This window comes from Mesoplodon densirostris, chromosome 6, assembly GCF_025265405.1.
Source record: "Mesoplodon densirostris isolate mMesDen1 chromosome 6, mMesDen1 primary haplotype, whole genome shotgun sequence".
NCBI classification, from domain to species: domain Eukaryota; kingdom Metazoa; phylum Chordata; class Mammalia; order Artiodactyla; family Ziphiidae; genus Mesoplodon; species Mesoplodon densirostris.
Genome location: NC_082666.1, coordinates 75,246,412 through 75,269,809, shown reverse-complemented (window position 1 = coordinate 75,269,809; position 23,398 = coordinate 75,246,412). Strand labels below are relative to the sequence as shown.

Genomic DNA, 23,398 nt, shown 5'->3' with positions numbered 1-23,398 from the left:
TCCAAGCTGGTAAGTAACTATATGAGGCTGAGAAATGCAGAGGGAGATCATTCAAAGTCCTTTTAAGATGCAGCCTCGGGTCTTTAACTTTTGTTTTTCACAACAAAAACAACATGGAATGGAAACTATGTATGGAAAACGATACCAATCCACTGCAGGGGACAAGCTGCTGTGTGCATGGAATATGGAATATACTGGAAGACTAAGAGTCAGTGAGACCAGCTGGACGCTACTGCAGAGATTCAGATGTGAGAAGCGTTGGCCTTAGAGGCACACTTGGGTGTGTAGGAAGAGATGATCAGCAGGCCTTAGGGCTGGATTGGCCGTGCAAGTGCAAAGAGAGAAGACAAACATGGTTGGGGGTGGAGGTGCAGGGAAGGCTGTAAGAGGATTTGGGGTTTTGGAGGAATAATTAAAATGCACAGATCTGAAGTATGGAATGAATTCTGATAAATGTCTACATCCCACCCCCACCCCCACCCCCACCCCCACCCCCACCCCCACCCGAGGTTTTTAGAAGACCGAGTTTCCAGTGCCTGCAGGTCCTAAGCGAAGTTGCCTCAAAGGCAAGAAGCTGCGTGCCCCTGAAGTAAGAAGCAAGAAGGACTGGAACTCCAGATTTGAAAGTTATCTGGAGCCAGCGGGTGGAAATCTTGTGAGCAAACGAGCACAGGTGCAGGAAGAGGTAACTGGAGAACAGAAAGGCCCAGTGTGGGGCGCGCTTAACCCCGCACACTGAGGAGCTTATTTGCTGATATAAGCGCAGAGACTATTCTCAGGCCTTCCACCTCATACTTAATTCTCTTAAATGAGAAAGAAACCACTTTCTGGCGGGCTTCTTTCAAAGTCTGCCCTATCGAGCTTGGAAAATGGCGTCACTGGGGGGAAGGGAGCTGGAGGATCCCACAGGGTGGTCTGCCCCTCCTCCAAGCAGCCCTCACGACTACGATGCACAGCAACCTTCTTGAGCTGGGAAGCCCAGCTTCTTCCGTGCAGCGTGCTAGGGCGGCCCGGCCTGGACACCTCTGAGCGTACAGGGATCACACAATCCCCGAGCACCTCTGCTCCGGGTGTGCGCTTGCAGCGGCTCTGCAGCAGTGCCCTCGGTGTTTGCAGCCCGTGCAAGCTTGCACGCAGCGAGAGCTCGGTGCCTAGAATTGGGGGTTGGTGGGCGTGGCCGCGCTCCCTCGCGCCTTCTCCCGCCCAGGCAATCCCGGGAACTTTCTGAAAAGTATCCAAAAGTTCTGCGCCGCGCGCGCGCAAAAAGGGAAAGAAAAAAAAAACGGGCACAACCCCCCACCACTCTGGGCGTTGCGAGTCCCGACCTCGCCACTCCAGCTGCACCTCCGGCTACAGCGCGTACGCCTCCTGCGCCTCCTTCACGGGAGCCTTGCCGTCGGCTGGGTTCTTCCCTTGCAGCCACTAGAGAGTCCCTGCGCATCTCCTTGGGGCACCATGCCCAACGACGACGCACACAGCAAGCCTTCGCCACCGTCGGAGGCCCCGCACGCCCCTGGGGCACCACCGCAGGGCAAGGCCGGGGGCTTCAGCAAAGTGGTCGGGGCGCTGCTCGGGACCGCGGGCGGCGGGGGCAGCGGCGGCTCAGGCTCGGGGGCGTCGGGCGTGGGCGCCGCCGTGAGCAATAAGTCCCCGCGGCTGCCCAAGTGCGCGCGGTGCAGGAACCACGGCTACGCGTCGCCGCTCAAGGGCCACAAACGCTTCTGCATGTGGCGGGACTGCGAGTGCAAGAAATGCAACCTGATCGCAGAGAGACAGCGCGTGATGGCCGCGCAGGTGAGTGCGGGCGCCCTGGAACCGGGGTTCAGCCCGAACTTTTTGGGTAAAGCCCCTCGGACCAGGCGGACGCCATGCGGGGCGCGGGTTCGGGAAGAAGGCGGCGGTGCTTCCCGACAGCCGCGGCGCGCTCGGGGCCCGGGCTCCGAGCCACGTGCGGACTCCGCTCTCGGAGGGCCGGACTCCTCTCCGATCCCGCAGATGGAGCAGGGAGGTGCGGGTTTACTCTGCTCCGGCGGCTCCGGATCCTTGACCCCTCCCTCCAGCAGGAGTTGTGGGGTTCGCCTCCTCGTGGGTCTCGGCGGTCCCGAGGGTCCCGAGGATCCTCAGGATGTCTGATTTCCCTTTAAGAGCTGAGAGTTGCGGGGTTCGCACTGCTGGGGAAGGCTCCCCGGGATCTTCGACCCCGCTTCTGGCAGAGAGTTTCGCGGTTTGCGCCTTCGGGGGTCCCCGGGATCTCTGACCTCGCTCTCTGATCAGAGTTGGGGGGGGGGGTTGCCCCCTCGTGGTTCAGTGGGATCCCTGACTCCGCCTCGAGCAGGGAGGTGCGCTTATATTAGGGAGGGTGCCCGCCCTGGCTACTGGTTAGGGCGAAGCGGAGACCCAGCTGGCTGCTGCTTATCCGCAAAACGCGTCGAGAGGCTTTGTTTTTCTGGAAAAGGCGCTGTAACGGACGCCAGCGTGGCGTGGTCTTCGTTGTGCTCTTGACGCACTTTTCGTATTCGCCCCGGTGGATCCAGGTTGAGTGTCTCAGCCATTTTGAGCACTACGGAAATTTCATTAGCCTTTTAAAATTTGCTGTCTCCACCGAAGTTATTAAAGTACAAATTACTTTGAGTGTGTTTTAAAACACACCTAAGAATTTTTTAAAATCTACGCAGAGGAGTAGATGCAAGAGTTTGAGGTTTTGTCTACCGTTCATGGAGTGTGTTAGTTTTTAAAAGCGTCCTAAGCTGGGCAGTAATTTAGCACCTTCACGGAAATAGTTAGCGTCGTTGGTATCCTAAAATGATTTTAAGAAGAGAATAATATACATTCTTTCCCGTTAGAGGTTGTTTCATCCTTTTAAAACAGGTTATTTAAAATGAAAAGTTACCAAAGAAATGTTTACTGGGTGCTACTTTCGGTTAGGAATGGGTAAATACCCCCCATTGGAAATGATTTAGGTAAGATCCTTGAACAGGAGTGCACAAATGCTTAGAGATTATACTTTTTATGTACATCCAATTTTGAAATGGTTTAAACTAGATATATTTTGGCGTCACAGATTGCGAGTGCACTCATGGAAATATAGGTTGTTTTACTGAGTTTCTTTATAGACTTTTATCTTAATCTGTAATGAATGAAAAGAATACACTGAGTGTAGCATTAAAATGCATCACAATGAGTTTACTGAAAAAAAACTTACGGACATTTAAATTGTATTTGTAGGTAGAAAAGTTTTCTGAACATTTAGCTGTTGGCTTTAATATTTAGTATGGAGAGTATGCTTGGGAGGGGAATTGTCCTCAAAATGTAATAAAAATATATATCCAAGTAGGGCCATTAATTTTGAATAAGCTGTATTAGTAGGCATAGTAACTTGTTAAAAACAAAAGCAACTCAAGATTACTTTTATAGTATGAAACTTCACTATTTTCCACACCAGAAGGCTTGTGCTGTGCTGAATGAAATCCTTTAACATTCATGTAACAGGCATTTTTAGTCATTCTAAAATAGTTTGAAATTGATCTTAGATCTGACTCTAAAACAATTGCATTTTAAATCAATTGCCCCACCTTCCCCATTTAAATAACATTTCCTAAGAACGCTTGAAAGGTCTTTGTAAAAGTGTTTTAAGTTTATGGACTATGTACTACCCTGTATGTTTTGTGCATGCATGGGATTCGTGTAAACCAGGGTATAAGTTTGCATTGACGTACTTCACAAGTTCATGGGTATTCTTTTAAAAAATTTGTGGTCAAATCTTTAATATTCTGTTCCTAAACTTCTTGGTTAATAAGAGAAAATTCAAGAATTAAGCTTAATTATTTAATCTTAATTGATTATTCAAGGATATTTTTAAAGTTGAAGACTCCTCTTGTTATGAGTAAAATTACTTCCAAATTAATCATTTTTCTAAATTTGGACTACGGTATTCCTAAGACAATGTGTAAATTGTAGTTGTGTTTCTGGTTTACCATTTTGACGTCAACTTTTGGCTTGTATTTGGGCCTCTGAAGTACAGGTGCTTCCCTTTCTCATTTCATTATTACCAATGGTCAGTTTCAACAGAAAGTCTCCATTTTTGTTATTTGTAGTAAGCCATAATACAATTTATTTTCTTGACACCTCTTTTTTTCAACCTTAAACAATGTTATTTAAAAGAAGAGGGACCATGAGGAGTGTCTTAGGTATGCTGCGTCCTTTCCAGCCCCCACTTGCATCTCCTTCCCTCCTGCCTGAAATATGGCACGTGTCCTCTCCCTTTCTCTCCACCTCCAGCCTCTCTCTCCTGAGACTTCAGCGCCGTATTCCAGCCCCCTTTTCCCCATCACTTCTGTATGTGCTCCCTCCCCCACAGAGAACAGGATCCGTGTATGCCTGTCCTGTGGTGTTTACCACGTTTTGTCTTGAGTTGCAGTTGCATGTTTGCCTGTTTCCTGCTTCTCCTTTTAAGCAGTGAGTGCCTTGGGATCTAATCTAACCTTACTGTATCTTGCTGGTCGCTGTTCCCAGTACAGCAGCCTTGGACACATCTGTGGAAGGAAAGAGTGAGTGACCCCATTCTCCTTCCTTCCTAGTCTCTCAGTGCTGGCTTCTCACGTTGAATGCCTCTGCTGACTCCGCAGCTTCTCCTCATCCAGCCTTTCCCACTGCTCTACATACTCACTTGTTTAAGGGACATTTTTGGAGTGCTTTACTGTGGGCCAGGGACTCTGGATGGAAACCATTTCTCAGCTTTGGCTGCATCTCAGAGTTACCTGGGTAGCTTTAAAAAGCAAGGAGGGATTCTCAGGCCTCACCCTGGGGTGGGTGGGGCTTCTGTGGCTTTGGCAAAGCTGCACTGAGTGACTCTGGAGTGCTGGAGGGTGACCCACTGCCCTGTGCTTCCAGGTGGCCCTGAGACGGCAGCAGGCCCAGGAGGAGGAATTGGGCATCAGCTACCCCATCCCGCTGCCCAGAGCGGCCGAGCTGCTCGTCAAGAGGGAGAATGACGGCAGCACCCCATGCCTGATGACTGAGGGCAGCAGCCCCTCGCAGCCCCCGCCGGCCAGCACCCCGACCGCGACCGCGGCAGCGGCAGGTAAGCCTGTGGCTGGGATGGAGGGATGAAAGGCGTGGCCACAGAAACAGAGTCTCGGGAAGGTCCTGAGCCCCAGAGCACATTCAGAGCTTAGAGGTTTCTTAAAAGATCCTCCCTTCTGAAGGTCTGTTTTTGACGGCCTCACAAAGGAGGTGGGCCTGAATTCTAAAACCAGAAGTTTGACGGCTTCACTTTTCTGTTGGTTATTTGTCAAGGCTGAATCTGGGCAGAGTCAGAATCCCAGAATCCCAGAGACGTGAGAGTCCAGATTTCATCTCAGTCAGCCCCTTCCATTTGTGGGTCCTCTTGGTGGGAGCTAAAGATCCTTGTTTCCTAGAATGAAAGTCCATTTCTCTGGAAGGGACTGAAGTCCATTTGGGGAGAGTGTCTAAAAAAGCCAAATCCTATGTGTCAGCTATCAGTGGCTACTGGAATTGAGGCAAGGCGTGTCCATTGGCTTAAATTCTCTCCCAGGTACTAAGATTATACCAGGGGCTGCATGTATGCTGATTCATTTCATTTCATTCTTAGAAGAAGGAAGTACTAATCCTATTTTATACCATGGGAAAATTGAGGTATAAAAATTTTCAGTGACTGGCTACATCTGAAGAACTAGAAAGTATCTGAATTGGTTCATCTGTCTTCAAAACTCACTATGCTTACTGCACTGGGTCTCCAAATTACCTCAAGGATTATGGTATTCTAGAGCTGCACTTTCCAGTATGGAAATCCTTAGCCACATTTGGCTATTTAAGTTGATTACAGTGAAATAAAATTAAAATATTAATCGAAAGAAGATATACAAATGGTCAAAAGCCCAAGGAAAGATGCTTGATATCATTAGTCATTAGAGAAATGCAAATCAAAACTATAATGAGATATCACCTCACACCCATTAGGATGACTACTATCAAAAAAAAAAACAGACAATAACAATATTGGTGAGGGTGTGGAGAAATTGGTGAGGGTGTGGAGAAATTGGAACTTTTGTGCATGGTTGGTGGGAATGTAAAATGGTACAGCTGCTATGGAAAACAGTATGGTGGTTTCTCAAAAATTGAAAATAGAATTATCACATGATCCAGCCATTCCACTTCTGAGTACATACCCAAAAGAATTGAAAACAGCGTCTTAAAGAGATATTTGTATATCCATGTTCATAGCAGCATTATTCACAATGGCTAAAATGTGGAAGCAACTCAAGTGTCCACTGACAGATGAATGGTAAGCAAAATGTGGTAAAAAATTACTTAGCCTTGAAAAGGAGGGAAATTTTGACACATGCTACAGTGTGGATGAACCTTGAGGACATTATGCTAAGTGAAACAAGCCAGTCACAGAAACACAAATACTGTATGATTCCACTCATACTTAGAGTAGTCAAAATCAGAGAGACAGAAGGTAGAATGGTGATTGTCAGGGGCTGGGGGCAGGGGGGAATAGAGAGTTATTGTTTAATGAGTATAGGGTTTCAGTTTTACAAGAGGGAAAGTGCTATGGAGATGGATGGTGGTGATGGTTGCACAACATTACGAATGTAGTTCATGCCACTGAGCTGTGCACTTAAAGATGGTTAAGATGGTAAATTTCATGTTGTGTGTATTTTAAACACAATAAAACATAAAATTAAAAAATTTAGGGCTTCCCTGGTGGCGCAGTGGTTGAAAGTCCGCCTGCCGATGCAGGAGACACGGGTTCGTGCCCCGGTCCGGGAAGATCCCACATGCCGCGGAGCGGCTGGGCCCGTGAGCCGTGGCCGCTGAGCCTGCGCGTCCGGAGCCTGTGCTCCACAACGGGAGAGGCCACAGCGGTGAAAGGCCCGTGTACTGAAAAAAAAAATTAAACATTTAATTCCTCAGTTGCACTAACCGTATTTCAGGTGCTCAACAGGCACATATATAGCTAAGGCCTGCCATATTGGCAAGTGCGCATTTCCATTTCTCACAAAGTTCTATTTAATGGCACTGGTCTAGAATGCAGGGGCTCTAAGAAATCCACCAGACAAAGATCTGTGACATCCTTTTGGCAAATAAAGACATATATTTCATATTAAACACATGTGCCGAGGTTCACAGAATCTTTTGAGCTTTCTAAGCCTCCATGAAATGGAGCCTTGCAGTGCGGTTCCTCTTAAGTAAGCTTTTCATGAGTTACTCACTTTGCTGGGCTTAACCACCAGGCTAAAGTTGTCAGCTGCCTAGCTGTCATTTAACTAGCTGTGCAACTTTAGACAAGTCACTTTAGCTCTCTGGTCCTATTGTTTCCTCTTCTCAAAAATGAGGGATAAGGTCTTTGAGGCTTTTGAAGATTCTAGGAGCCTTGACCATTATAAAAAAGAAGGTTAGCGGGCACCAAAGAAGGCAGGTGAGAGATAGGCTTGTAATCTCTGCTGCAGGTCGGTGTGTCTGTGTATCTGTCCCTGTGTGTGTTACTGGGGCTACAGATTCTGTAGCTAACAAAGGGAATGGTATTATTTTCTTTTTTTTTTTTAGCTCAGTTGCTCATAATATATATTTACAGCAGTTTCTAAACTTTCCTTTTCTTAAGAAGGAAGGAGTATATCTGTCAGAAGCTGTGTGTAAGGTTAATTACCAAATACTACCAGGTCAGGGCAGACCTGGTGGATTCAGCTGGAGGGACTGATAGGGGATGTTCCAGAGGAGTAAAGAGGGGAGTAACTCATTTGATGTTCACACACATCTTATAAAGTAGGAATTATTATTCCTGTTTACAGATAAGGAAGCCAGTGGTAAGGAAACTGCCCCAGAATAAAGCTGAATTAAGCTGGGATTCAGCCTAGGTCTGTCTGGTCCCAAAGCCCATGAATTTCTTCACCTGCCTGTGAAGTGAGGCTGTGGGAATAGTTGCCGTGTTTCCTTGGAAAATGGACAGTTACAATTAGAGGTTATGGTTTAATCCTCAGAAGGGATTTAGGGCTGATGGGCAAATAGGAACACTGTTAGGGGCAGCGCCATTCTTGGCTGGCATGGCAGGTTGCAGCCACTGGTCTTCACGGGGAGAAATGCAGGGACAGGCCCGTGATGGATAAATGTCAATGCTGGTCATTTGGTAGGGAACCGCAGGTGAACTTGGTGTAGCCTGCTGTCCCGCATTGCACCTCAGTGGAAGGGGTGTCAGAGTTTGATAGCAGACCCCAAGATAGCGAAGCCTTAGAGAAGGATATCAGGCTAGATGGAGTTCAGAATGACAAAGAAGTTCTCACAGGGCATTTCGGAGTGGTGATAGGGAAAGTTACAAAGGGAAGCATGATAGAAAGTTCAGGGTCAAGGAGGATGTGACCAGATTCCCTTCTTTGCTTCTGGAGCTGATAGACCTTGGAGTCATTTTGGAGTCTTGAACCAACACTCCAAGGGAGCGGAGTGTGGAAGCCAGCAGTATGTGTCGCTCCTGTGCTCACGTATGGGCGGGGAGGCTCCACCTGCCCAAGAAAGATGGGCCAGCTCATCTTGGTGGGGCAGGAGCCTCATCCATCATCATTACTCAGGACTTCCACCAAAGCTCTTGAGTTGGGATCATTAACTTCCGGAGTGGGCTGGGACTTGAACACGAGAAAAACAGAAATGCCAGTAGAATTAAACTGTGTAATGTAAAGAGGGAGAAAAACAGAAAGGGCAGTGAAAGGGAGGGAGGGAGGGGGGAAGAGAAGGGGAGAGAGAGAGAAGCAGTGACAAGACAGATTGACTAAGGAGTGTTCCTCAGGGGCTTCCCAGGTGGCGCAGTGGTTGAGAGTCCGCCTGCCGATGCAGGGGACACGGGTTCGTGCCCCGGTCCAGGAAGATCCCACGTGCCGCGGAGCGGCTGGACCCGTGAGCCATGGCCACCGCGCCTGCGCGTCTGGAGCCGCCCGAGAGCCATGGCCGCCGCGCCTGCGCGTCCGGAGCCGCCCGTGAGCCATGACCGCTGCGCCTGCGCGTCCGGAGCCTGTGCTCCACAACGGGAGAGGCCACAACAGTGAGAGGCCCGCGTACCGCAAAAAAAAAAAAAAAGAGTATTGCTCACATTTTATGCAGCACAGTGGACCCAACTTCCTGCATAGTGTGCTGCTAACAAATATGTAGCTTGTATTAAATTTCCAGAGATAAGGATTTCTTTAAAATAAAATTGAACTTTATGCAGGTAAACGGTAAACATTTATAGAGTACAAAACATATTCAACGAATATATTCCAATCCCAACCTGTAGGGTCTTCTCTTTGTTATGCCAGGATTGATTACAAGCTGCATGTGCAAGCTTGTGTGTCTGTTTTATCGTTTTCATACGTGTGTCTGTGTATATATAATTTATATATTTAACATAACGGGAGTGTATTATTCCCACTCGTGTGTAATTTTTAATTTTTTCATTTAAAACTGAAATTTTTTAATGGCCTAGTGTTCCATTATATCGATGTGGAAGGCTTGGATTTGCAGTTACCTCGTGAGAGGTGAACGTTGTAGCAGTTGTCATGGGATCGTGCAGCCCACCCACTTGGCTTCCACGGGGGGCGGGTTGCTCACCTTCTCTTTCACATACCTGATGTGGAGTGTCTGCAAGGGCAGTGGTTTAGTGAAATCCAGCAGATGTTTATGGGCTTGAGGCTTCTTCGTTATCTCCTTTTGGCTCCTGAAAGTGCCAGAAGTGAGAGTGAGAAATGCCTGGGAATTATTGCTGAGCTCACTGGCTGAGTTCTAAGGCCACTGTGAAGGAACTTGGGTTTACCAAGCTGTTGTCTGATCTCTTGGAGAGCTGGTCCCTCTGAGTAGGATAACACCTTAGAAGAAAGTCTCTACGATCCTTAGCCAAAGATTGGCCAAGATGGATCGAAACACTGCCTGACGATTCCTCCCACCATGGGTATAAAATATTTTTGTTGTTATTTTCATCTCGGATTGAGGGTGTTACTGTGAAGGAACAACCTTTTGAAGAAATGCCCTATTCATTGCTGTCTCTTATACTGGCAGGATCAGATATGCTAACAGGTGCTCTATCGATTAGCAAATGGTTTCTTCCCAGCCATTTTGGGTCACCTCGAAAAAAGGGTGAGCACTTTCGGTTATAAATGACAGTGAATTAATAGCAACTTCAGCATTACTTCTGTGGTTTTACTTTTTAAATTTTAGCTTCCTAGATATATATTTTTTATTTTGAAAGTTATCAACTGACTTAAAAAATCTCACAGGCATTCCTCTTTGAAATTTGGGCTCCTCGTTTTATTTTTATATTCTGCTTTTCCTTCAGCCTCCTATGCAGCAAGTAGAATGCCATTTTATCCAGTGCTTGCGCTGAGGTCCGCATAGTTCTCTGCCTCTCCTTTTCTGTGCAGGGCTGTCAGATGAAGGGCTGCATTGTAGAGAATTCGGTTCTGCATACGTATCCTTTGTAAGTAAGGACCTGAATGTTCTCCTGGGGCCTCCCTTCTGGAGCACCCTGGGCTTCCACACACACTCACGTTCGCACTCCTCCACATCAAGCCGCCTCCTGCCATCTCAGGCCTCCCCCCAGCGCCCACGGCCTGCTTTCACTCACCTTTCCCCCGTTGGAAGGGTCAGCCAGGTCTGCATCTGATAATGGCGGGACCCCCTCCTTCACTTCTCTCCTTTAGCAGTAATTCCACTTCAGCACAGAGAGAGAGCTCATGCCGGTAGGGCACACACGCCATCCTGGTTATATGCCTTCGAAGGGCTTAAGTGCTTTACAAACATGCAGTGTGGTAGTTTGAAAATGGAATAATGTCCCCATGCAGTTTTTACCAGTAAGAAATGTGACTGAGGAGCTAACAATTGAATATGTTGAATTAAGTTTCTTAAAAATAAACTTTATTCATTGGAGAAGTTACAGATTTACAGCAAAATTGAGAGGAAGGTATGGAGATTTCCCATACACCCCTGCTCGCACACATGCACACCTCAACCATTATCAGCATCCCCCACCAGAGGTACATTTGTTACAATTGATGACCCACATGGACACAGCGTAATCACCCAGAGTCCATAGTTTACATTAGGGTTCACTGTTGGCGTTGTACATTCTGTGAGTTTAGAGAAATTAATGATGACGTGTGTCCATCATTATAGTAGCACACAGAGTAGTTTTGCTGCCCTAGCATCTTCTGTGGAGTTATTTAAATTTGGAATATTTCAGTTTTTATCTTTGCAGTTTTCCATGTTGTACAGAAAGAAGCGTTTTAAATGAAACACCAAAACATTTTATCCAGGTTAGTTTGAGAATTGATATTTGGAGGATTCTGGCTACTTACATGAGATGAGCTCCATTTGATTTTAGACAGAGCTCTCAATTTCAAGTAGAATAGAGGATGTGGAGATTAGGTTTAAAAAGGCCTTCAGATAAAAACATTCCCCAATTTTACGTTCAGAGTCAAAGAAATTTCCAGGATGTTTAACAAAACAAATCTCCTTAAACTGAAGCAAGAGTTGGAGGCTTGAATGAAAGGAAACGCTTAAGATTAATAGTACTGACCATTTTGATAGCTTAGTGTTTTAAATAGTGTCTCAGTCAATTTTATTTATTCCAAGGGAAGTCTCTGCTTATGTTTCAAATATAGCAGTTAACCGACCTGATAGAAATTCTCTGTAGACAGTATTTCTGTAAAGAAGTTAAAACAACAAAGTACATAGGAAGTAGCCTACTGGTCTACCTTGGCTAGAAAGGAAATTTGGAAAACATTCAGACCTACCAAAAAAGGTAAATACAGGGTTTAAAGTCACAAATTAGTTTTTTTTAATTGAAGTATAGTTGACTTACAATATATGTATGTATGTATGTATGTATGTATGTATGTATTTATTTATTTTGGCTGCTTTGGGCCTTCGTTGCTGTGCGTGGGCTTTCTACTTGTGGTGAGCGGGGGCTACTCTTCGTTGTGGTGCGCGGGCTTCTCATTGCAGTGGCTTCTCTTGTTGTGGAGCACAGGCTCTAGGCGCATGGGCTTCAGTAGTTGTGGCTCACAGGCTCCATAGCACAGGCTCAGTAGTTGTGGCGCATGGGCCCAGTTGCTCCGCGGCATGTGGGATCTTCCAGACCAGGACTTGAACCTGTGTCCCCTGCATTGGCAGGCGGTTTCCTAAGCACTGCACCACCAGGGAAGCCCTTGACTTACAATATTATTAATTTCAGGTGTACAACATGTTTTTATAGATTATACTCCATATAAAGTTATTACAAAATAATGGCTATATTTTCCTGTGCTGTACAATAACAAGTTAGTTTTATAACAGCATATGTAAAAGACAAAGAAACATTTGATTGGTTTACACTGCTGTCTGCTTTGTGAAAGTGTAATCTTAAGGGCAGGGTTTGCATTTTTTTTTTTTTTTTTTTTCTTTTTGTGGTATGCGGGCCTCTCACTGTTGTGGCCTCTCCCGTTGCGGAGCACAGGCTCCGGATGCGCAGGCTCCGGATGCGCAGGCCCAGCGGCCATGGCTCACGGGCCCAGCCGCTCCGCGGCATATGGGATCCTCCCAGACCGGGGCACGAACCCGTATCCCCTGCATCGGCAGGCGGACTCTCAACCACTGCGCCACCAGGGAGGCCCGGGTTTGCATTTTTTATTCATCATGTACTCATGTGCATAGTACAGTACCTGGCTTTGTAGCATGTGGTCAGTAAACCTTTGCTGAATAAATGAATAGTGATGGTTAAATTTGAAGTTGTGTTTTAAAACACTTGTTAGTGATCATGAACCCACTTGCAGATATCAGAGTAAAATCATTGATGTTCAATATGCATTTTTTGTGATATTTTAAAAATGTATCTGAATTTTTTAAATGACTAAAAATTCAAACGTAGTTTAACAGCCTAGGCTGAAATTCATATACTACACACTTCATCTACTTAAAGTGTACAATTCAGTGTTTTCTGGTAAATTCACAGAGCTGTGCCACCGTCCCTGGAATCTAGTTGTGGAACATTTTTATCTCCTCCTAGAAGAAACTCTGTACCATTAGTAGTCACCCTCCATCTGCTCCCACACTGGGGTCATAGGCGACCTCTTTAACTTAGCCTCAGGTTTGCAAGGTTTACCCCTGTTGTAGTATGTATTTATTAGTCCTTTCTTAAAACTAAATAATACTCCATTATATGGATAAATCATATTTTGGTTTTTTTCAGATGATGGACTTTTGGGTTACTTATGCTTTTTGGCTATTATGAGTAATGCTTCCATCACATTTTTGTACCAGTTTTTATATCAATATATGTTTTATTCTCTTGGGTATATATTAAAGAGTGGAATTGCTGAGTCATACAGTAACACTATGTTTAACCTTTTGAGGAACTGTCACAGTATTTTCCAAAGAGGCTGCGCTATTTTACTACATTCCCACCAGCAGTGTGTGAGGGCTCCAGAAGATTGCTACTGAAATTTTTTAGAATTAAAAGGTAAGGTGCCTTCATGCTGTGAAGTTTTTTAAAATTGAACAATAAGATGCCTTCATCCTGGCAAACACTAAAGATATAAAACCCAATCAGTGTCTCTTTGATGACCAGAAGTTTAGATCATGGAGGATTTTCTAGGTTTGCATTTTATTATCACTAGAAATATGATAATATTCAGTCTTTTAAAAATTTCCTCTTTTCCCTCATTATCACCTATACTTTGTAGTGAAAGGAATAGTGTTTGAGGAATTAAACCATAGAGGGACCTGGTGACAGATTTTCTTTGTTGTGTTTTTGGCCCATAGAAACATTGGTTTGTTTCTCAAGGGCTTAAGCAACTTTTTAGACCTTGGGTGACAAGCATTTCCTCAGAACAAGGGAGAAAGAATTCTCTTGCCCTAGAAACTTGGCAAGAATAATTTTTATCTTTGGATTTCTGAAAATGGAAAATCGCCGTCACTCCCGTGGAAAGTAGAAGAGAACACCCGCGAGCTGATGAGAATAGACAGCTGTTCTTCACGTTGCCAGTTGGAAGAGGGTAGTTCATAGACTGTCTCAGAATTTACTGCCATAGTTATTCATAGCATTGGAACACTTTTTTTTTTTTTTTTTTGCAGTACGCGGGCCTCTCACTGTTGTGGCCTCTCCCATTGCGGAGCACAGGCTCCGGACGCGCAGGCTCAGCGGCCATGGCTCACGGGCCCAGCCGCTCCGCGGCACGTGGGATCTTCCCGGACCGGGTCACGAACCCGTGTCCCCTGCATCGGCAGGCAGACTCTCAACCACTGCGCCACCAGGGAAGCCCTGGAAAACTTTTATAGGTGGTGGGTGACACTAGGTGTCATTGTAGTGCTGTACAGCCTTGTGTTTGCTGCCGCTGGAGACTTTTGCAATGTCAGAAGGCTCATGTGTGTCACCAGTTTCTCTTGCCTGCTGCACTGTGTGCCCCTGGAGTCCTTGACCCTTGGGTTCCTGGTTATCTGCTGGCTCAGGGATCCTGTCCATCGACGACCCCCTCAGCCACCCACTACTCTTTGAATCTCGTGGATGCCCTTCTGTCCTATCTGTTGTTTTATTAACTATCTTATTTTTAAAAGATTTTATTGTGGTAAAATATACCTAACATCAAATGGACCATGTTCACCGTTTTTCAGTGTACAGCTCAGTGGCATTAAGTACCTTCACAGTGTTGTGCAGCCATCACCACCATCCATCTCCGGGACTTGTTTCATCTTCCCAAACTGAAACACTGAACCCACTGAGTGAGAACTCCCCACTCTCTCCCTCTCATTAACTTTTGGCTAAGGACAGCCTCTTCTGCTAACCCGCCTTTCTTGGCCTTCGGAATCACCTGTAGACTCACACGAGATGATTCCTTTTACCTCGTCAACATCTGTTTTTTTCCTCTTACTTCTTCCCCCAGGCCCGCAATTTTTGCTTCATTGCTGACTTCTCTCTTTGTTCTATAGGCTAGTCGAATGTGTGCCTCTGGGGTAATGAGGACTCTGAAGTTGTTTAAAGGGCTGAGGTTAGTAGGGAAGGGGGCCCAGGGTAAGGCCAGCTGCCACCTGACGTGGGATACTGTGAATTCTGTACCTCTGCCAGGTGACCTGGACTCCGAGCCTAGGAGTGCTCTGTGTTGTGCCATGAAGCCAAGGGAGCGGCGTGAGGGTACCTCTGGGCCCCCTGGGGCTCTGGCTGCTCTCTCACTGGTTCTTGACTTGTCAGCGTTCCTTTTTTTTTTTTCCTTGGTCACAAGCCACTCTGTAAGTGCAGGTCTGAATTTCTGTCTCAGCCTCAAGGTGTCTTACTCTTCAACTTATAAAAAAACTCCCCTAAGAAAATTCACATAAATATTGTGCCCTGTTGCTGAACCAGATTACATTGCAAACCCAGTTTCATCTGGTCTCTTATGTCTGTTCGTAGACTTCACAATCACTAACCCAGTCTTAGTGTACGGTACCACTGAGCATGCATTTCAGAAAAAATGCACAAGAAACTCTTAAAGTAGACTATAAACAGCTGGTTTGTAGTCAGAAGAAGGTACTGATTCAGTATTCTAGTAATAGCACATTTTCTGATGTTTATTGCCAGTGAGAGTTCTCGGGTATTGCTTCAGCCACCCAGTGTCAGCTCCGTCCAGTGTATACTAACAGCTGAGTCTTCGGTATTGATCTCAGCACTTATAAAACTACTCCCTATTTTTACATCACCCTTTATCTCTGATCCTGAGGTTGGGGAGTTTATCTGAAATACAGTATATACATTAATTCAGGGAAGCAGATTGGATTCATCAAACACTAATAACTGTTTGCTGAACTGAGTTGAATTCATCTTTGCTGGTGAGTCTGCTGTCTGGGCCAGAGTCCCTCCCTCCCTTTTTCCCTTTCTTCTATCTGTGTTTCTATTTTATTTTTCATGTATTCAACAAATATTCGTTGTGTGACTGCACTGGGTCAGACCCTTTTCCAGGCATGAGGTATACAGCAGTGCCTAAAACGTCTGTCTCGTGGATCTTACATGTCCAACAGGGGAGGCAGTGGATAATCAGGTACACCAGTGAGTGAGCAAGATGCTTTCAGAAAGTGATGAGCACTGTGGAGACAGAGTGATAAGATACATGTTCTGGAGGGGTCGCGGCTGTTGACATGGTGGTTAGGGAAAGAGGGCCTCTCAAAGGAGATTAAATCCGAGCTAGTTCCAAGGGACAATGAACCATTTTAGTCAAGGTCTGGGGGAAGAGCCTTCCAGGCAGGAGGCGCAGCAAGGTGAGACAGTGCTTAGAGCAGGAAGCAGACCAGTGTGATCGGTGCTGTGAGCAAGGGTGACATCACTGGGGGCTGCGACTTGCTGCCTTGCAGGCCAGGGAAGGAGTTGGAATTTTATGGTGAGGGCGACGGGAAGTCATTGGAGTGTTGAAGCAGTGAATACTGTGATCTGATTTACTCTCTTCCAATGTCTCTGCTGCTGTGTGGAGTGTAGTTTCAAGGGGGAGCAAAGCAAAGACCATGCAGTTGCCCAGGCAGAGGGGTGCTGCTTGCACTGGGGTGGTGACAGTAGAGACGGAAAGAAATGGTAGGACAGGAGGTCGATTTTAAGGTTATTTTGGTAGATGGTGTCCACGGCACTTCCTTCAGAGAGCTGCTGCCACGGCATTGCCAGTGCCAGGTTACCATGGGGGCTTTACCAGTCTGAAAGGTAAAGCGCTGTACGTGGGTGCGGTCAGCAGAACAATGGCCCCCAGAGAGGGCTACACCCTGGCTCCTGGGGCCTGTGAAGGTGTTACCTTCGTGGCAAAAGGGACTTTGCAGATGTGATGAAGTCAGGGATCTGGAGGTGGGGAGGTGATCCTGGATTCCACGTGGGCCCATTCTAATGACCTGAATCCTTGGACGTGGAGAACCTTCCCCAGAGATGTCACAACAGAAGATGCTGGGAAGTTTCAAAGCTGGAAAAAGACTTGAGCGCTGTTGCTGGCTTCGAAGATGGAGGAAGGGGGTGCTGAGGCAAAGATTTCAGGAGTTCTCTAGAAGCTTGGAACAGCCCTCTGCCCAGTTAGCACCTTGATTTTAGCCTGGAGAGACCTGGGTCAGACGATGGGCCAACAAAACTGTAAGATAATAAATTTGCATTGTTTCAAGCTGCTAGATTTATGGCAATTTGTCATACAGCAATAGAAAACAAATATGGTTGATATAGTTTGTAATCCCCTTTTCCTTTGTTAGTGAGACAGAAATCTTTTAATACGTTAAAGGACCATTTATGTTTTTTCTGTGAGCCATCTGTGTGTGTCCTTTGCTCATTTTTTTATTGAATCCCCTCCCCCTATCTTGAAGTCCCTTATTTACTGTGGAGATTGGCCCTTTGTGATATGATCTGCAGTTTCCCCCCACTATTTGGTATTTCAAGCCAGGAGTCTAGCTGAGACTAGCTGGGGACAGACTGCAGAGGCCAGGAGCCCGAGGACTGGCCCTGGTCACTGTCCTCTGTGGACAGGCGGAGGAGCCTGTGGCTTGTCTGGTCCCCCACCAGCAGACCAGAGCCAAGTGGACCTGACATGTTCTTCACACTCTTCCAACCTCTGTCCTCATTCCAGTATAACCATGGGCAGAGCTCAGGTTAAGCTAATGGCCTCAGTGATTGAACCATTTCACACTCATGTCTGGTGCTGTGGTCTAGAAGTTCCAGTATTACTGTTTGGTGTATGATAAGCCAGCTGAGGAATGGGATACACTCTCCATTCAGATATTCTGGTTACCAGAGACTAACCTTATTCTCACCAGTGTTACATGAAATTATCGATAGAATGCACGTTACCCGTCAACCCTTTCAAAATGATTTTACTGCTTCTTTGGTTGATGTTGAACACGTTTGGGGTTGTGCTTCCGCCAGGGTGAGGGTTAGTTGTTAGCGATTTCCAGATTGGTGCCAGATTAGCTAACAGATCAGCCAGTCTTATTAGTGCCAAATTTCCCCCTGAGAGAATGGTACGTGACAATAGAAGCTTGATCAAAGGTCTTGAAGATCGAAGACACCTGGAAACAGTTTTTCTTTTATCTGGTTAACTTCATGCCCGGGGAGGAAGCTCCATGTCACTGAAAGAACCTAAGATCTAGAGTCCAAAGACCTGCCTGTTACTCATCACCTCTCCGATTTTGAGCAGTTCACTTAATTTCTGTGTGTCTGTTTCCTCATTTGTGAAATGGATAAAATAATATTGCCTGCTCAGTTTATCTTACAGAATCAGTGTGGTGCTCAACTAAGATTTTAACGTGAAAATTCTTTGTAAACCATGACGAAGTACAGAAACGTGCCATCAAACTCAAGTGTCAGATACTAAAATGAGGAGCAGAGGAATGAGTCTGGATATGATCTACCCTATAGCCATAAACTAGGTTTTTTTTGTTTCTTTCCTTTTTTTTTTTTTTTCACCTCAAAAATCAAGCTACCTGACATAAGAATTGTGTCTCTGGGTACGGAGTACATAACCCATCACAGTTCCCCTACCCCAGGCCACACTCCAGCAGCCAGGAATCTCCAAGACGCATCTTAACACTCACACATCAGAGTATGAGTAAGCTTTCCCCTTCTTTTCTTGGCCTTGCTTTTCTTTTTGCTTTATTAATTGTACTGACTTGTGTCTTTAGTGTTAGCCATCTCTTATCCTTTCTAAAGGGAGTAGGGAGTGTTGGATAATCACACAGATACCCAGGACTCCGAGATGAGGAAGTTACCTTCAGCAAAACAGGTAACACACTGTCTGTATCTTGTTGCCCCTCACAGTTCGGACAGAAGGCACACGATTTAGAGACCTTGGGCCCGGCGTGTTGGATGAAGAAGCAGGCGCGTCAGCCCAGACCTGGTCCGGGAGGGGAGGTGAGTCACAAGGACACAGTTCTAATACCTTCATATCGAATGCAGTGGATGGGGAAGGAATGAATGAGCAGGAGCAATGTGCATGGTGCAGAATTCCTCATTAGCGAGTTGGAGCGTGTCAGTGGCTGTCCCGTGTCATCCTACCCCAGAAGCTGCTGCCTCGTGGAGCCCCGGCCTCCACTGGGAGAGGCTGGTGGTCACCTCCCTTATCCCTCTCTCCCTCGGTTTTATCTGAGAGATGGAATTATTGAGTTACAGGGGAAGAGGAGGAAGAAGCAACATCAAAGAATTTCCTGGTGGCTTTTGAATAAGGGGCCTTATTGGCTTAGGGCTGTTAGCTTTGGGTGTGCTGTTTTCATCATGAAGCACCTGGGGTTTGTTTTTCTCCAAAAGACGTAGATAAACTAGAGAGAATCTAGGGGAAGGGCAACAAAAATGATGTATGGCCTGGAGAGAAGGAGAATAACAGTCTATAAATATGTGAAAGGTAATATACAAAGAGGGAGAGAGATTATTTACAGCAATGGAGCAGAGTTTGACAGGGAACAAAAGCTTGCATCTAGGAGCAGGGAGAATTGGGAAGAATTGAAGAAACAGAGCATATCGTAAGGGTGATGAAGCAAAGAAATGTAATTCTCACATTAGTTGGCGTTGCCAGGAGCTAGTGTGGCAGGAATAAGGGGTGCTTCTCAAACTGAGGATCCATGCACGATTGTGAATAATGTTCTCTAATTCCCGTGTGTGAAGGGAGAGAGTGGGCAGTGCTTTCTCCTTTGCCATCTGTGTGTGTAGCTTGTTTAATCCCCAGTTCTTTGGCATCTGTTTTCAGAGGAGGTAATGATTGCAGTACTGCTAGCTGTCATTTACTGAGTGTCTGCCTCGTGCCAGGTATTGCCTTAGCTGTTTTGTTATTTATATTCTCATTTAATCTCTACAACAACTCTGTAAAATAGGAACTATTTTCCCACTTACAAGGAAGCAGGTTTAATAACATGCTTAAGATCACACGTATTTTAAGTGGCAGAGTTGGGATTCCAACCCGAGTCTGTGACTCACAGCCCACGCTCATGCCCTGTATTGGGCTCCATGACTCTGGTCATGATAGTAAGTTGGGACCCACTAGGTAGCCAGGTTACTAAGCTAGGTGAGCAGTTTGTATCCAGTTTCAGAGGTAAGTAAAATAGTTGATGTCCAGAGTTCCTCTTTTGTTTCTTTCCTTGAGATAGATTTTCTCAGTATCAGTAAGTGCTATGTTATTAATATACTACATTTTGTCATTCTGTATTTTCAGTTATACCGTAGGCTTTAACCAGCTTCACAGTTACATAGTGATCTGTTGAATCTCTTGTAAGAAAGAAAATGTGGTAAGTCAGGCATTACCCTTGATCTTAAATGCTAGTTGTAGCGGGGTTTCCTTGGCAGGGTTGTGCCCTTCCCTTGGCTTTCTGACTCTGATATTTTATAGCGTCCAATGTATTGATGATGACTAAAAAACAAAACAAAATACACAGAATTAGCTACTCAGAGTCTAGGTGAAGTGCTAGGTGTCTGGGTTCTTCCTGTCATTGCAAGAAGACACCAGACCTGGACTGAGAAGACCTGGGTTTACTCGGGACTCCAGCTCCTACCGTGTTCCTCTGTGTTCAGGGCACCTTTCTAAGCCACAGCCAGCTCCCCCTTCTGGGTCTCAGCCTCGTAGAGTTATTATTGGTAGCCACTGAAAAGTCTATGTAAACTGCAGAATAAATGAGACATTACAGTGAAAAGTGAGCCTCATTTGCATTCACAGCTCTTTTCTTGGCTCCACTCCCCTTGGTTAAAATCTGGGACAGTTAGTGACAGTTAGGACTTTTCAGGAGGTTGACCTTATGCAAAGGGGGCAGTCTCAGATTGTTTTGGAGGGTGAAACAGAAAGTGTCAAGTGAGTTTCTACTAATTCCACAACTGTTGCCTCTCCCTTTTGCCCACGGTGCCATGGAATGGAGACCACACTGAGGTTCCTAGCCAGAGGTGGACAGTGTGGGATCCAAAATGTGGCTCAAGCCACTAGCATGTTTCGTTTGCACTCTTTGCCTCACCCATCCTAGTCCTTGTTCTCTGCAGCAAGCACCTTCCCTCCAGAGTTGTGTGCCTTCTGGAAATAAAGAGCTTTTTGCTCTCTGTGCCTGTGCTGTTCTCCCAGGAGTGGTCCCTAGTGAATTTCTCTCTGGAGTCATCCCTAGATTACTTTCACTGTAAACTGTAATGATTTTACCCTGGTCATATTTCTCCCAAGGTCTCCTATCTCACTTACTTGTAAGGCTACTCCTCCCCTCTCTTGTTCTCTTTGATCTTTTATAATTGGCTTAAAACTCTCCATATTTAATCTGCAGTGACTTTGTTTCTCCTCCCTATTTTTGTGTTTTCAGTCCCTGAGAATTTAATAATCTGTTGCTTATTATTTTCTTAGTTTTTCTTAGGGTGTCATATTTCCAGTTGCACCATTTAATTGTCTTTTCCCCGTGTCTACATATTTGTTTGATTTTAGCTAGTAATGCAAGTCTGCATGCTGTCTGTATGTTGACTTGCAGTAAATAAAGTCCTACACATTCTGGGGCGTTGGTTGGCTTCCTAGTTTCCGACTCAGCTAAACCTGAAGGCACCTCTGTATGGTAATGTCATGAAAAAATGACTGTTCCTACCTTGGAATTAAACAGTTGAGCACCCAGTTAATATAGAATGAATGAATGAATTTGTCGAGTTTTTGAGAGCTTTCCCTCACAAGTTGGCCTCCTAGGACAAATGGCTGTGACTGCTCAGCACGTATGAAAGAATAGCTCTGTCACCTGCTCCGTGGTTGACTCTTTGGTGAGTCCTTCCTGTGACAGCATCCGCAGTTATCTTTCCAGTAAGCTCAGTTCTTCAGCTCTGAAATCCTTTTAGTCACAGCACTGTAGTCTCTGCTCAGAAGGTCAACTTTACTACCACTTCTGGGCTGGGTCTAGTCCAGATATGACAGAGAACCCCCAGGTGAGTCTCCAGGCTCTGCCTATGTTGTTGTTTCCTTTCTGGGTGTGCGGAGTGGGGACAGACAACTTCATCTTAAAACTTGTGCGTTCGTGGGAGTATATGCTTTTTTGTTGGTGGTGTTCAGATAATTACTCTTTTTTTTTTTTTTCTTTTTTTTTGTGGTACGCGGGCCTCTCACTGTTGTGGCCTCTCCCGTTGTGGAGCACAGGCTCCGGACGCGCAGGCTCAGCGGCCATGGCTCACGGGCCCAGCCGCTCTGCGGCATGTGGGATCTGCGCCACCAGGGAAGCCCCCAGATAATTACTCTTGCTTTATTGTTGATTTAAAAAAAATCTTTATTCTCTGACTTGTCAGTCCAGTATTGTTTCTGTGATGGAAGAAACCTAGAGAAGCACGGGTGAGGCTGGCGGTTGATGCAGCCACAGATGATACCCAGTGCTGCCCACAGAGTTGGCCGGCTCCTTTGTCACAGATACAGGCCCCGTGTTTTAGAGTTTATGTAGTCCCCCCTCTGTGCCACAGGCTGTACCCACGCAGGGATTTCCTAGGTTCTGTGTTTACTTGGAGAATTGCCAAACAGTTCTTAATACCGGTGACCTTTCTGTGAAATGGAGTTTCTGAGAGCATGTTAGATTTCCAGAGACCCGATGGACAAAATCTTCATGACACAGGCCACTGGATGAGGAAAATAAAGATGCACACAATGCAGCTGTGATTGTAGTTGTAAGAAGTTGGCCACTCATATAGCTTCTGTCATGCTGTTTCTTAGTCACCATGATAACATTTTGGTTGACAGGCCCAGACTGACTCTTGGTAATCATTTCTTTCAGTTAAGATACAGCTTTCTTTGTGGTTAGGGTGTTGATTGATATGTAGATACAGATATATCTGTGTGTGTGTGTATGTATGTATATGCATGTGTGTCTTCATGTACATGTGTGTATCCCAAGTTGTCAGAGCCTTCAGGGCCTTGCACCTGTTGTTTCTGCCACTATCAAAAGCCACAGGTTTCTTGGGACTTCCCTGGTGGTCCAGTGGGTAAGGCTCTGCACATCCAGTGCAGGGGGCCTGGGTTTGATCCCTGGTCAGGGAACTAGATCCTGCAAGCATGCCACAACTAAGAAGAAGTCTGCATGCTGCAACCAAAAGATCCCATATGCTGCAACGAAGATCCTGTGTGCTGCAACTAAGACCCGGCGCAGCCAAAATAAATAAATAATCAATCAATCAATCAGTCCATCCATCTTTTTTTTAAAAAAGCCACAGGTTTCTGGCTCTAGCCCCCACCAGAAAGAAAGGGCATTGTTGCAGTTGAAGTCTAACTTGGGAGACCTTATGGGCAGCACTTTTTTCACATGCCTAGGCCTTGACTGCACAGAGGCTGGGAATTCGGGTTCTGGCCCTACATTGGGAGGCAGGAATCATCGCAAGTGTGACATTTTCTGCTCTGCCTTCCTGTCCCTGCGGTTAGTGACATGTTTGGTGGAGCAGTTAGCTATGAAGAGAAAACCAAGCTTGGAGGCGATCACCTCACCTGGT

General features: G+C 45.9%; 1 protein-coding gene across 1 annotated transcript in view; it reads left to right on the top strand.

Moving 5' to 3' along the window:
* The first annotated feature begins 1,455 nt into the window (after window positions 1–1,455).
* The window catches only part of DMRT1 (doublesex and mab-3 related transcription factor 1), a 102,617-nt gene continuing 80,674 nt past the window's right edge, over window positions 1,456–23,398 (top strand). Inside the window, exons 1-2 of the mRNA XM_060100491.1 lie at window positions 1,456–1,794; window positions 4,891–5,080. Of these exons, the coding sequence (XP_059956474.1) occupies window positions 1,456–1,794; window positions 4,891–5,080 (529 nt within the window). The remainder of the gene's footprint in view (window positions 1,795–4,890; window positions 5,081–23,398) is intronic.